General features: G+C 46.5%; 1 protein-coding gene across 1 annotated transcript in view; it reads right to left on the bottom strand.

Annotated features, from left to right (window-relative positions):
• Window positions 1–14,819, bottom strand: part of dnah2 (dynein, axonemal, heavy chain 2) — a gene marked incomplete at both ends in the record, with an annotated part of 193,113 nt that overhangs the window by 172,721 nt on the left and 5,573 nt on the right. The window contains 3 exon segments of the mRNA XM_080860098.1: window positions 3,717–3,908; window positions 8,783–9,021; window positions 11,193–11,303. Coding sequence (XP_080716224.1) covers window positions 3,717–3,908; window positions 8,783–9,021; window positions 11,193–11,303 — 542 coding nt within the window.

Raw genomic sequence — 14,819 nt, 5'->3', positions numbered from 1 at the left:
AGAATGTGTTCTACAGGCTGATTACAGCGGTAGGCAAATTCAAGGTTTTAATGAAGGCGGAGAGAGATGGGGGGCAAAAAACAGAGGAAATTTAATTGATATGTAAATGACGAAAAAAATCCCATTTAAGCAAAAGGTTGCCAGTGCTACAGCATTAACCAGCTTATGAGTTAATAATGATCCGTTCCCCCGCTCCTCACGAGATGGAAGAGGAGGAAAATGAAGACGACATGTATCCTGTGAAATCGTAAGCCTCCAGAGATTTCTCAAAGCACTTGTAGGAACGCGTCGACATCGTTTTTGTACATACAAAAATCATGTGCTGGGAAGCGTGTAATGACATAGGGGCAAAAAGGTATTGTCAATTCAGTTTTTGAAGGAGAGAGAGGTACAGTGTGCGTGTGAGTGTGGGGGGGGGATCGGGTTGTAAAAACATTAAAAAGTAATGTTAGTCTATTCTGTATAATTCTATTTTTGGGAGGAAAAAAGTAACAGAGGTAGTATGTGTGAATGTATGATTGTATGCGCGTGTGTGTGTGTGTCTCTGTGTGTGTTTCTGGGTGGGTTAAAGGAAAACAGAAGAAAAAAAAACTTTTTCAAGGAAGGCGGCAGATGGTGTTGAATATCTGGGACGGGAGTTGGACAGCTTGCGGCAGCAGGTCCCGTGTAAGTAATAACAATGAGGACGTCCACTACTCTCTACAGTACCACACACACACACACACCACCCTGCGAGTACAGCTTACAATTATTACAAATGATCACTAAAAGCGTCTGCCGTTTGTTTAGTTTTCCATTTGTTTGGGCTTGTTCTTATTTATTTGATTTGCTTTAATATGCCGCATTAAATGGAACAGTGCGTGCAAGTCGAAAAACCAGGACCGCTGGCCTCGGGTGATTGGAAAAGGATATTAAACCAGACGTCGCCCTGTGCCAGCAGGAACACACAGACACAGACACACACACACACACACACACACAAAGACACACACACACACACACACAAAACAAACCTAATACAAAAGAAATGTGACAACCCTAAGGGCAAAGTGCTGACACATGCATGCCCACACACACTCATACTTGTTCTACTTTTTCCTCTGTTTTGCTCTCCCACACACACTACACTACTACACCTGCCACACTCCCAAAGATGCACAGGCAGAAACACAAACACACACCACACACACTGTCTAACCGAAATACCCTCTGATTGGGGGTTATTAGGAGCAAAATGTCCCGCCGGAAAAAGCCAACCATGGCACAATTTCTGCCCCATCTTCCTTTCCCACTTTCCCCATCTCACTATTTCGCCCTCGCTCCTTATCTCTCTTTCTCTCTTTCTCTCTCTCTCTCTCTCTCTCCCTCACTCCCTCGCTCTTTCTCAGTGAACACACAATCAAATCTCTCCCCCTCCGGAGGCAAACCGAGCTTTCTCATATTATTTGACGGCACTGAGGGGGGAAGAGGAGCTCTGAAGCGTGAGAGCAGTAAAAAAAAAAAATGGACTTGGAGTGGCCGCGGGAGTAACAGAGGCCATTTCACTCCCATAAACCACAGAGGTAGCCACGGCAACAAGGCTACACGGCCACTCTGTGGCTGCCAACGACAACAGCGGAGGGTAATGGGAAGTGGCCGGTCTCCATTCACCAGGTACACAGATGCATGTCAGTGCTCTCTGACCTGCAGACTCAGAGTGGAGCCTCCAGCTTTGCTCTACCCACTGTGACACAACTAGTACATTTTGTGCGGATGTGTGTGTGTGTGTGTGTGTGTGTGTGTGTGTGTGTGTGTGTGTGTGTGTGTGTGTGTGTGTGTGTGTGTGTGTGTGTGTGTGTGTGTGTGTGTGTGTGTTTTTTAGGGGGGCGTGCGGGGGATGGGTTGAGTTTGACATTGTTCACTCCAGTACACCGAAATTCTATTTCATTTTCTCACCAGGTATGCAGTGCAATGTAAGGGGGAAAAAAACACAGTTGACACCTACAGCATTTGTTAATAAATTCAATTATCCCTAACATTGTTCTTCACCCTTGCAAAAAAAGAATGTAGAATGAAAAACATTTTGGCTAATGCATCAAAATTATAGTGTACAGAAAATCTGTTGTAAACATGCATGATGGAAACCACCTGCCACCTGCCACCAGGATACTGCAATATATGTTCTGTGTACTATCAGTGTGAAAAAAAAATCAATCACCCTAATACAACATTTAACTTCAAACAGGCTTGTGTGGGGCGGGGGCCGTGTGAAAGAGAGGGGGCTTGGGGCTGCCTGTGGCTATGGAGGGTCCAGAGGGCCTTGAGGAAGTTTGAGGGAGTTAAGTCCAAAGGATCCAAAGAGGGAGGAGAGTGAGGGGGTAGAGGTAGGGCTGAGTTTGGGTCGGGGCTGGCTCCACTGGGCAGGTGATCCTTCTGAGCGGGTTAAAAGCTTGTGCTGGGACAGCGGCAAGGTGAGGGGAGGAGAGGAGACGAGGGGAGAGGAGCCTGGGTAAAGGGGGAGCTCTTTGAAATGAGCATCACTGCTGCTGCTGCTGCTGCTGCTACTTCTACTGCTATGGCCACCAGCCGAAGGCATCCCTACCCACCCAGACCTCAGGAAACAACTACACCAACTGTTTTTTTTTCTCTCTCTCTGTCTCTTTTTCCCCCTCCCACACTGCATGAGTTAGCTCTCCTTGATGTCTCATCAAAGGCACAAAAATGAAAGGAGGAGAGACAGAGAGTGAGAAGATAGAAGAAAGGGATGAAAGACAGGAATAAAGAAGGAAAGGATGCAGGGAGGAAGAAACAGAAGAAGCTAGGATACGGACTCAGATACAGAGAGCTGCAGTGCAGTGCGGCGAGGTACAGTGTCTCCGGAGAGATGAGAAGGGGGGTCAGAGTGCAATTATGAGAGGTTAAACGCTTTCTCTCTCTGAGTGCAGAGGATTGTAATAAAAAAAAGCGGTGGGGATGATAGCGGATGGAGCTCAGTGGTTCTGCCTGCTTGAGCTGGCTGAGCTGCTTCTGTTGCTGATGCTGGGGTCGCATCTGGTGCTGATGCTGGGTTACCAGGACGATGGTGGGTGGGAGAGAGGTAGGGAGGGAGCTAGCACATCTAACAGGGCTGCACGAGACAAAAGTGGAACGTGGCTGCCATCCTAACCTACATGGAGGAGGAGGAACACAAGCTTTTTGATGTGTGTGTGTGTGTGTGTGTGTGTGTGTGTGTGTGTATGTCTGCACGTGTATTTCTGAGTGCAAAGGGAGGTCAAGAGGCCGGCTCTGGATTGGATGCCTAGCATCTGCTTGTCATATCAGTAGGCAGGAGTTGTTTCAGAGGGGGGTTAAACGGCAGCATCTGCTACATTACAGAAGAGTTTTTAAGAGCTTGCATGTTCATGGTATAAAGAGCGCTCAGAGAAGAGCAACGGGTGATGGTGACAGTTGTGGGGGTAGAGGTAGAGGTGGAGGTGGAGGTGGAGGTGGAGATGGAGGTGGAGGTGGAGATGGAGGTGGAGATGGAGGTGGAGGTGGAGGTGAAGGTGGAGGTGGAGGTGGAGGTGGAGGTGGAGGTGGAGGTGGAGGTGGAGATGAAGGTGGAGGTGGAGGTGGAGGTGGAGGTGGAGGTGGAGGTGGAGTTGGAGATGGAGAAAGAGATGTTGGAGATGGTGATGGAGGTGGTGGTGGAGGTGGAGATGGTGATAGTGGTGGAGGTGGAGATGGTGCTGGAGTACCTTGCGTAAGAGGGCGGTGAGCCTCTCTCGGGTGTTGTAGTAGATGGAGTTGACCCAGATGACGCGGATCAGGTTGAGGATGTGGGCCAGCTTGGGGGCCAACTGGCTGGGCTTGAGCTGAGCCAGCTCCTCACACGGCTCCCTCAGCAGAGACAGGAAGGACAGGTTGGACTGCGCCTGCATTGAGCCATCCTGCACACACACACACACACACACACACACACACACACACACACACAGAGTCACACACACACACAGAGTCAAACACACAAAGCTTTGCCATGTAGCATAGTGATGTATGTAAATTTAAGAAAGTCATCTGGGTGTTGGTTGCCCATCAAAAGCCCAGACAGTATCAAGCCGTCCTGCATAGTGAGACACACACACACAAACACGAATGGCACTCGTTCCCCTTTTCCACCAACAAGGAACGGGTTCTGTTCTGGTACATTTTGAACCGTTTATTTAGACCAAATATAAATTGGTTCAGAAACTGAAAAGTTGGTTCCCAGCTGGAACTAAGAAATAGTTGTTTCTTTCCAGTGTGAACAGTGACAACATCAGTGGTCATGTTATTTTACAGTTTGGAGAGGAAGCAGAACTCTTGCAGATAATCAATGTGAACCGCCATCTTGGCCCTACTGGTTACCTGCATTGTGCATATTGCACCGCCCTCCATTGATTACAATGTTTCCACTCAAAACTGGTGGAAACGCAGGCTGGTTCACTAGATGGCACCAAGGTTCAATTAATCCTTAAAAGAACTAGTTTCACTTATTGTTGGAGTATCAGTGGTGGATCTTACACAGATAAAGCCAATAGAGTGCAGGTTGGCAATCAGCAGCACAGATATTATATATACTGTACATATATTATATATATATCTGCCTTGTTCTGGTACAGGCTGTCAGAACAGGGCCCAATTACAATAATTCATCATATCATATCATATCATATCATATCATATCATATCATATCATATCATATCACATCATATCATATGTCATATGCAATATTTATAACATCTATCCTGGGAAGGCATCCTCATTGGTTTGCTAAGTAAAGAGTAACTGTGAAAAATTGGGAAAATTCTTCAGTGAAATCTTTACATTCACGTTAGCAGATTCAAATGACTGTTTTGTTGTATGTAACTCCATTGTTTTATCCCCTATAGCCGTGACTTATATTTTAGCTATTACCTAACTTTAGATAAACAGCGCTATAGTAAATATCCTTGCATTCCAAATTTCACTATTGTAGGAAGCTACAGCTCATTAGTTCTAGAGCTGATGGCATAAGCATAGCCTTAAGTCAGTCAATGCCGACGCCCCTCTCCCGATCTCCTGTTTCTCCCCTCCTGCGGTTGCTGTTCCCTCATCACCATCTATAATGCACCAGCATCCCCGAGCATTCCAATATATGCTATATTAGCATGCCCATTAGCATGGCATCAGCATGCATCACCACGATCCATATCATATTACCATGTACATCCGCAGTCAGTTGGTATTATTCTGACAGCACTTCCATCTCTAAATAAATGAGACTGTTTGGTTATAGGATATTGTGCAGAGCATTGCAGTTATTATGCATTGTGCAGGGATCCCGCGGAGAGGGGGGGAGGGGGGGTAATGTTTGTTTACAGTTTTAGGAAACACTCAGAGGGGTTAAGTCTAGTTCTTGTGGAAACATTTTAAGAGGGCAGCTTTGGATTTTAAGGCTGCTTCAATTCCAGCTGGAACGATAGTAGCCTGCTCTGTAATAGCCATATCATGGTAGCAGAGTTTATACTTTAGTTTGCAGATGGCTTCATTTTAAGTCAAGACAAAGTCGTAAAGCACCAACACTTTTATTATTTTCCCCCGTGAGAGCTTGCAAACCTGAGCTGCGTGTGCCAGGCAAAAAAACAACGTTTTTGAATCGGAGAATCGGAGCGAGCAAACCTCCCACAGTTTCTTTTTCTCGATGAAGAAGCTCAAGAGTCTCATTTCGCATTTCGTTTGATTATTCAATCAGGCGAAAAAAACAGGTGCGCACTGCCAGAAGATTCAGATTCAGACTTGAGCTCCAACATCTGGCCCTCCGTAATCGGCTAATCAATCCAGACGAGGAGGTTTCTGCCTCACGGGGCCAGAGACGGGAATTGAAAACCCTGCCTTTTTGTGCCGAGATCCAGGTGTGGTACAGGCGGGCCGATAGGCTGTTAACTTCCGCTCCAGCTCACACGGCCCGTTTAAATGAACGAGCGGCTCACTGCCGTAATGCTCTCCGCGGAGCACGTCTCCGTCTCTATCGGCCGGGGCGAATTCATTTTTCCGTCTGTTCATATATCACTCTCATGACCGCTCTTTTATTCACACCATTACCTCTCTATTATAATCTCCTCTTTATTCCACACCTCCGACACCACCTCCCCATCACCACGCAGCCCCATTCCCCTCGCTGCTCCCAATCTCGGGGCTCTTACAGGCCCTCCTCTCCTCCACACCTCCTCCACAACTCCCCATCACCACCTCCCCATCACCTCACAGCCCCATTCCCCTTGCTGCTCCCAGTCTGACTGCTCTTACAGGCCCTCTTCTCCTCGTCTCCTCTCCTCTTTATGAGATGATCTTACACGGAGAGGATTGGCATGCCGGCACCCCTACAGTACTCCATCCTCCATTCATTTATCTTCGTCTTCTCTTGAGAAGGACATGAGAGGCAAGGAGAATAGGGCTGCTTCTTAAAGAGTATTGAAGTACCCAAACTACTCAAGAGGCCATTCACCATTTCTTCGACACTGGTCATCCTTACTAAACCTAGACATATACATGACTGGATGTCAGCCTTAACATCTCCATGGAATGCCACTGCCTCCAGCCACATGGGTCGACACCGCAGGATGGACAAAAAGACATAGGCCTATGTCCAAATTGTCCTGAAAGATCATTTAGATTTAAAGTATCTTATTTTAATGTTGACAGGAAAATCAAGGCTCATAGATGTGCAATGCAACGGCAACTACAGCAGTTAGCTACATAGCCCATTTGCATTCCGCACATTACCCTTAGCCAACCTTTCTTCAGAAAACACCATAGTCATAGTGAGTAATATCTGTATGCTATAATCAGCGACTGCTCACCCTGGGAGTTGAATAGAGTACAGCCTTGCTGGAGGCAATGCTTGCTCCGCAAGGTGAGGCAGAGGTTTGCAAGCCAAAGCAGAGGACTGAAATCCAAATTCAGAAAGTGCAAATCCTCCGCTGCGTTTCTGTGTCTATCACCTGAAATTGCTAATAGGGTGTTGGGGGATACGTCTAGTGACTTGTGCCCGCAGGCCACGCGGCCAAAGTTAATATGACGTTTTTGGCTTTCAGAGCCATCCCGGGTGAAAAAAATGAAGAACATTACACCCAAACAATACGACTCATCTGTCTACATGCTGATCTTTACTGTTGAAATAATAATTCTGGTCGATGAACTTCAAGTGTTCTGTGGTATTTTGCATTTTGGCAACTAAATAAAGACTGAAATATTGCATGAGGTTGTCAATAATGCCTGCAGCATGCTTCCATTATCAAGTATTATGCTTCTTTATATATAATATGACTTGTGTTTCCTTATTATTATGGGTAACAGTATGTTATTATTCTCCAAACCTATCATTATGTTAGAGACTATATATATAACCTTTAACAATCTACTAGTCAAAACATTTTATACCCAAGAACACAGAGCAAGACATGAGTCTATTAAGTTGGAAGGTTTTGGGTGGTTGTGGAAGTTTATCTGGGTCTACAGCTTATCTTTTGCAGAGGACACAAAAGCACAATGGCAACAGGGAGTTTCCGAGATTGGATTCTCTCCCGCTCCAACTGAGGCCTAAAAGATATGCTTACACATATGTGTAATAGTCTCACACAAAAGACAATCCACATCTTGTCTCGTTGTCTGCAAAACAGAAACACAAGCACTTTCTGGTCCCTGATGAGCGACTGAGTCTATAGCTAGCTGCTGCCTTCACACCTGTTGCTGGTCACCTCATCAGCGTCAGCATTTAAACCCTCCCTGAAGGTTCACTCCTCAGGTCCCCAGGCAGTACGACACCCCTGCTCTGTGTCTCCGCTCTGGGACACCCCTGCTCGTGTCTCTGCTCTGTGTCTCTGCTCTGGGACACCCCTGCTCGTGTCTCTGCTCTGTGTCTCTGCTCTGTGTCTCTGCTCTGGGACACCCCTGCTCGTGTCTCCGCTCTGGGACACCCCTGCTCGTGTCTCTGCTCTGTGTCTCTGCTCTGGGACACCCCTGCTCGTGTCTCTGCTCTGTGTCTCTGCTCTGTGTCTCTGCTCTGGGACACCCCTGCTCGTGTCTCCGCTCTGGGACACCCCTGCTCGTGTCTCTGCTCTGTGTCTCTGCTCTGGGACACCCCTGCTCGTGTCTCTGCTCTGTGTCTCTGCTCTGTGTCTCTGCTCTGGGACACCCCTGCTCTGTGTCTCCGCTCTGGGACACCCCTGCTCATGTCTCTGCTCTGTGTCTCTGCTCTGGGACACCCCTGTTCTGGGTTTTGACTGTGCCTGTTTTGTTGTCTCAACCCTGTCTGACTGTTTTGGATCTGAAGTTTTGGAGTATCTGACCTCTTGGATTACTGTTACTTACCCTGGCTGGTCTGTGACTTTTGCCTTGCTCTTGTTCAGCTAATCAGCTAACTGTCCGCTCTTATTGGACTATGCCTGTCTCTGTGTTTCCCTCTATGGACAGATCTCTGTGATCTCTGTGATATTTCTTTCCTGGAGGCTCATATGAGCTCTCTTTCTATTAATTCCAAATCCTACTCATAGCTCTGGTCTACCGTGTCTGCTTCTGGGTCCTAGTTCTTCCATCTCTGGCATCACCAGCCAAGACATTATAACCCTTTATGAACGTGTTTATAATGCTTTGTGAATACTGGGTAACCACACAGTCCTTATGTATAAGTATTGGCTTCCACGACCACATGCATGCATATAATGCGAAATGCAGCTGGCACCCTAACCCCAACCCACGTTCATGCATGTAATGCGAAATGCAGCTGGCCTAATCTTCAGGTACCTGGATCTGCTTGGCCAGCTTGCAGAAGGGGGCGATGTAGGAGGACTTGCAGATCTGCAGCACGGTGTGTATGTGCGTGACGCCGGGCTGCTGCAGCTGCTGGCTGATGCCCGAGAGGTCGGAGCAGCGGCTGCTCCAGAAGGAGAGCTCCTCCAGGGGGCCGTCGCTGTCGCCCGTCTCCACCGTCTCCTGGGCGTTCAGCACCTCCTTGATCTGACGCGTCCAGTGGATCATCACCACTGAGGGGAGGGGCCAAGAGAAGAGAAAGAGAAAGAGATAAGAAAGAGAGTGAACTCATAGTTTTTTTTTTTTTTTTATCTATTCTTATCTATTACTGTATATGTTTTTTTTTTCTTTATGTAATTATTATAATTAATGAATTGTAATGACTACTTTTTTATGTATCTATTCTTTTTACTTGGTATTTACATAATTTATCTGTTCCTGCATTACCAATTCTTATTTTTACTATTGTTATTATTATATTGTTATTATTATTAGTGCTTTGGCAACAGTGTATCGTACGTACATTCATGCCAATAAAGCCATTTGAATTGAATTGAATTGAGTGAGTGGGAGACCAAGAGAAGAGAGAGTGGGAGAGAAATGCAATGAGGAAAGAGACAGAGAGAGAGAGTGACACAGAGGAGAGACAGTGTTAAAGATAGAAGACAAAGACACAGAGACAAGCAAGACTGAGAGTGACAAGGATAGACATATATGATGATCTCTCCTTCTCTTTCTATATATACATATATATATATATATATTATATAAAATGAGAAAGATACTGCAGATAACGGTGAATCAAACCGAAAGGGAGTTATATTTATTTCGTTTTTTTCCTGAATTCTTGGAAGTGGTTTGCACTGGATCGTCACTAGAAAAATATTTGTGGCGTATTTTACTTAACGTGATTCAGTACAGTCTGTGCTCTAAATGTATATTTAAAAGATCTTCAGAAAACACCAACAAGGGTGTTCAAACAGGCATTGGCACTTTCTGTTTTTCCTATATTTCCCGACAGGACTCTTGGGGCATGTGCTATAAAAACCTATGTGTAAACAACATCAATGCACCATGCTCCAGATACTGGAAGTACAGTTTACTGTAATATGAATGGGGCCCTGGACTTCCCAGGAGACTCCTAGGAAACAAACAGTAATGTCTGTCTGCATGTGTATATAACTGATTATACTGGGATTTCACAATGCCCCTGCCCGTGGGCCTTCCATTCATCCAGTCTCCTCTAGTCACTCGAGAGAGACATATCTATCCATCAGAAGCTCTCCGGTTCAAAATGACCATTGGTAAGGCAAGGTCAAGAAAGGGCCGGGCCCACTTCAGCCCTGGCACTTCTTCCTCGAGGATTATTCATCATGAGAAACAGACATGCTACTTTTGTGGAGTATTTGATTTAGTGGGGAATTTTGGTGGGAGGATGAGCCTGAGGCGGTTTAAGCAGTTAAGTGACAGGTTCACCTTGACTGAGACAGAGAAGGACACATCCAAAAATAAAACAAAGACAGACAAATTGAAAACACAGGGAGTGGCTGGCACCAAAGGCAAAAGTAACAGTTTGCTCGTGTTCGCCTGCTCTTGTCATGCCCCACGGCACAGAGCTATGTCATCAACAACTCATATTTAGCTTTGATGAGAGAGGTATAGTTCAGGGTTGGGTGCACCAACTTAATAACGTGAGGTTATTTTCTGGACACAATCTGGTCCTTTTTAATGTCTGTTAATTTAACACGTATTTCATTGCAATGTTAATATGCAGTACTTATTTAAATCTAGACTTTGTTACATGTAAGACACGTAAGATTCTCAAGATATTTTCAATGAATAAGAAGTGTATGAACAAAAAGACAGGAAAACAGCCAGACAGCCAGCCAGCCAACCAGACAGACAGGCAGGCAGACAGCAAGACAGACAGACAGACGGACGGACAGACAGACAGACAGACAGACAGACAGACAGGCAGACAGACAGACAGACAGACAGACAGACAGACAGACAGACAGACAGACAGGCAGACAGGCAGGCAGGCAGGGAGACAGAAAGACAGACAGACAGACAGACAGACAGACAGACAGACAGACAGACAGACTGACAGGCAGGCAGACAGACAGACAGGCAGGCAGACAGACAGACAGACAGACTGACAGGCAGACAGACAGACAGACAGACAGGCAGACAGATAGACAGGCAGACAGACAGACAGACAGACAGACAGACAGACAGACAGACAGACAGACAGACAGACAGACAGACAGACAGACAGACAGACAGACAGGCAGACAGACAGACAGGCAGGCAGACAGACAGACTGACAGGCAGACAGGCAGTTAATAGCTAGATACATGGAAAGGTACACACAAAGCCAAACGGACCGAAAATGAAATCTTACTTTCTAATCTCTGCACAAGTTCCTTGTCCTTGGCAGCATCCTCAGGGGTGCACTGCATGGCCTCCATTGGGACGTAGAGCACAGTGTTGCCTGACAGCTTGAAGCGGGCATCTACACACGCGCACACACACACACACACACACACACACACACACACACACACACACACACACACACACACACACACACACACACACACACACACACACACAGGAGCAGGCTTTATTATCACAGTCAGTAGGGGTGTGACATTACAGGGCGGCGGCCATTAGAGTACTTGAGAGAGGCGTCCCGTCGTCAGGGAATCTAATTTGAATGGAGATGCTGTGACCCTCCTCCGAAGGCAGATGTGCAGCTGCCCGCCTCACGCTGCAAACACATATGTCAGGTCTGACGATCTGCAGCTGATTGATGGATACCCTGCAGGACCGCCGCTACGCACATGCAAGGCACGTAGGGCACCAAGAGCACTAAGGGGCACCAAAAAAAATGAAAAAAATATAAATGTATAACAATTCTCTACTATCTTCTTTTCAGACTACTTCACGATTAAAGAAATCTAGCAGCACTATATATTTTGCAGAAATAATAACATGAAAGATTGCTTCACCCTGTGGTTTGTTTTGATTGCACCTGACATCCTCCACAGTGACGATATGAAGGCAGTAGGCTACAATTTACGAAAGACATGGTGGACAGGCAAGCAGAACGGAGCAGAGAAGAGGAAAAAAGAGCAAAAACTGCGGGATGACGCTCTTGCATTTCATGATTCTAGATATGTCTGAATTCTTAAAATCCTGGAACATTTGCCTACACAATGCATGCAAGAAATGTCCAAATGTAGACAGCTAAAGTGCTAGAAGGCTAAAGATCTTATAGGCTACATGTAATATTACAAGCCGAGTCTATGGGGCAAAATGCTACCACTATTGCTTATATTAAGTATGCAAAGAGCTTCAGATTATTATTATTATTAAAATGTTTGGGGCGGAGGGGGGAGGGGGGGGGGCACAAAGCAATTCAACTTGGGGCACCCAAATGGAGAGCAGTGAGCCTGATACCCCGCACAAAAAACTGAGGGATGGACTGATATGTTGACAAACGGACAGTAAATAGTGGAAAGACAGAAAGGCGACAGGATGTGTGTGTGTGCGTGTGTGTGTGTATGAGTAAAGGCGACAGGGGAAACACACTGACAGGCGAGACAGACAGATAAGAGTGATATACAGAATAGCACTCAGATTGACAGACAGACAGACAGACAAACAGACAGACTAGCGCCCGTGTTTGCTATATGCTGTCAGAGCTGTTTTCTTTGTCTCTCGTGTATATTGCTTGACACTCCCTGCTCTCTCTCTCCATCCACAACAAAAAGGGAAAAAAAGGATAAAAAAATTCAATTAAAAAAAATAAACACCTCTCTCAACTGGACATCAACACTTCCCCACTGTGGGCACTTCAACAAGATTGTTTTAGAGTGAAAGGCAGACTGGAAAAGGGGAAGAAGAGGGGGAAAAAAAAAAGACAAGAAAAGATAATCGAAAGGACATGAAAGAAAGTCCTCGAATGGCAGAAAGTTTGCAGCGGAAGGGGGTGGGGGGTAGCGTCTGTCTGTGTGTGTGTGTGTGTGTGTGTGTGTGTGTCTGTGTGTGTGTGTGTGTGTGTGTGTGTGTGTGTGTGTGTGTGTGTGTGTGTTGGGGGGGGGGGGGGGGTGGGCAGAGAGAGCACAGAGCAATGAGAGATGAAGAGATGAAAGGGGGGGTTGAGAGCAGAAGGCCGGGGTGGTGAGTGGTTCAGCTGCATCTGCAAGGAACAAGGGCAGTTATGAGAGGGGAAATAAATAAGCCGGCCGGGCTGGAGGCTCTTACGGCTGACACACAATGGCTTGGCATTATAGCCTTCGATTGGCCTTTACTAAGAGACAGAGAGAGCACAAAGAACATTCTAAAAAAGAGGGTAAACGAAAAGAGAGAGAGAGAGAAGAAAGACATAGACAGGGGAAAAAAAGGGCGGGTTAAGAGAGAGAGTGAGAGAGAGAAACACAAGACAGAACAAAATAGACAGCGACAGTATAGCTACACACACACACACACACACACACACACACACACACACACACACAGAAAGAAAGAAAGAGAGGGCAAGATGGAGGGATAAATAATGAGCCACAGAGAGAGTGGCGCACACACGAGCCAACTAATAAGCCCTGGCAGGGAAATAGGGGCCCGAGTCAAGAGAGAGGCCCTTTTCAATCAGAGCCTCCCTGAGCCGCCGGAGCTCTGATGAGGTACTTAGCACTCCGCTACTCCTCCAGGACGCAACAGTGGGCAACGACGGCCCCTTCCTCTTCTTCTTCTTCCTGTTCTTTTCCCCCTGACCGACCGAAAAAAAGAGACGCAACGTCGAGCCAAGATCTGAACTTTCGCGGCTCAGATGCAGCTAATCATCCTGAAAGCCCCGGAACAGACATGTGTGAGGCACTCGTGAATGAATACGAGGCGAGCTGACAGGGTTGTGTCTGAATCCATACCCCCGTGAGAGTGAACATGAATGATGTCTGCACAACCAATTCGATATTGGCTCTGTTCATCCAGGAGAGGGGGGGGGGGAGGGGGTGTGGGGGGAGGTATTCATTCTTCATTGACGCGGGTCTTTAAGGGATTTGGTGAATGGTCTGTAATGTTTCACAGTGGCTGCCTCTACCTCCCCTCTAAAATCAGACATAATGGGAGCATATCATTATTTTTGGATTGCGCCCGAGCAAAATCAATATACCGAGGGGGCCGCAGAAATGATTCCTGCTCGCGGCGGAAAATCATTTTTACGGCCGCACAAGCCACAGAAATACACCTTACACAGAACAGAATGGTGAATTTATTTCTTTTTTTATATGTGGATATGATATGCAAATAAATATTACATACATACAGTGTGTATACATGTCAATGCACTCAAAAGACTGCAACAAAAGGATTAAAATTAAATTAAATTTTGACCGCTTGCTGCTTGCAATCGAGCTGTTTTACCAGAAAGAGTCCTGTATCCCTGAAAGTATCCTTCTCGTTTGGATGTTGTTTTTTGACACACTGTGAACTACTGAACAAGTGTTGGAAGAGAAAGTGTTTAAATGGCTAAAATTACCTAGATGCTGATTGCAAAGCCATTCACCCCCTGCCCTAAATGCAACACCCTTGAAAGGAAAAAAACAATACTGCATTTACGAGAGAGTGGTTCTGACTGAGTCATTGTACAGCTTTTGCAGTTTTGTGGTGTGTGTGTGTGTGTGTGTGTGTGTGTGTGTGTGTGTGTATGAGTACAGGCTGAGGTGATTGGAATAATTAGCGTGATAATTGAACCATCACGGCACTCGGCGGTGGAGCGTGATTACTGGAGAAAACCCATGGAGGTGCGTTTAGTTTACCCACTCCGCCGTGGCGGAAAAGAAACCAAACCTCCGGCCCCTCCGGCTGCGGTGCTGCGAGAGCAATTCCAAAATCCCAATAACCTCGCCATGAACCGTGAAAACAGATCAATGGCGCGCGCAAAGGAGCGGCTGCGGAGAGGAACGACGCACCCTGCTGCCGGGATGGGATACCAGGGCGAGGCTGCCGTCTCGAGGAGGCAGGT

This window comes from Sprattus sprattus, assembly GCF_963457725.1.
Source record: "Sprattus sprattus genome assembly, chromosome: 21".
NCBI lineage: Eukaryota > Metazoa > Chordata > Actinopteri > Clupeiformes > Clupeidae > Sprattus > Sprattus sprattus.
Note: the sequence above shows the minus strand (reverse complement) of the source record. Positions and strands in the feature narration are given on the sequence as shown.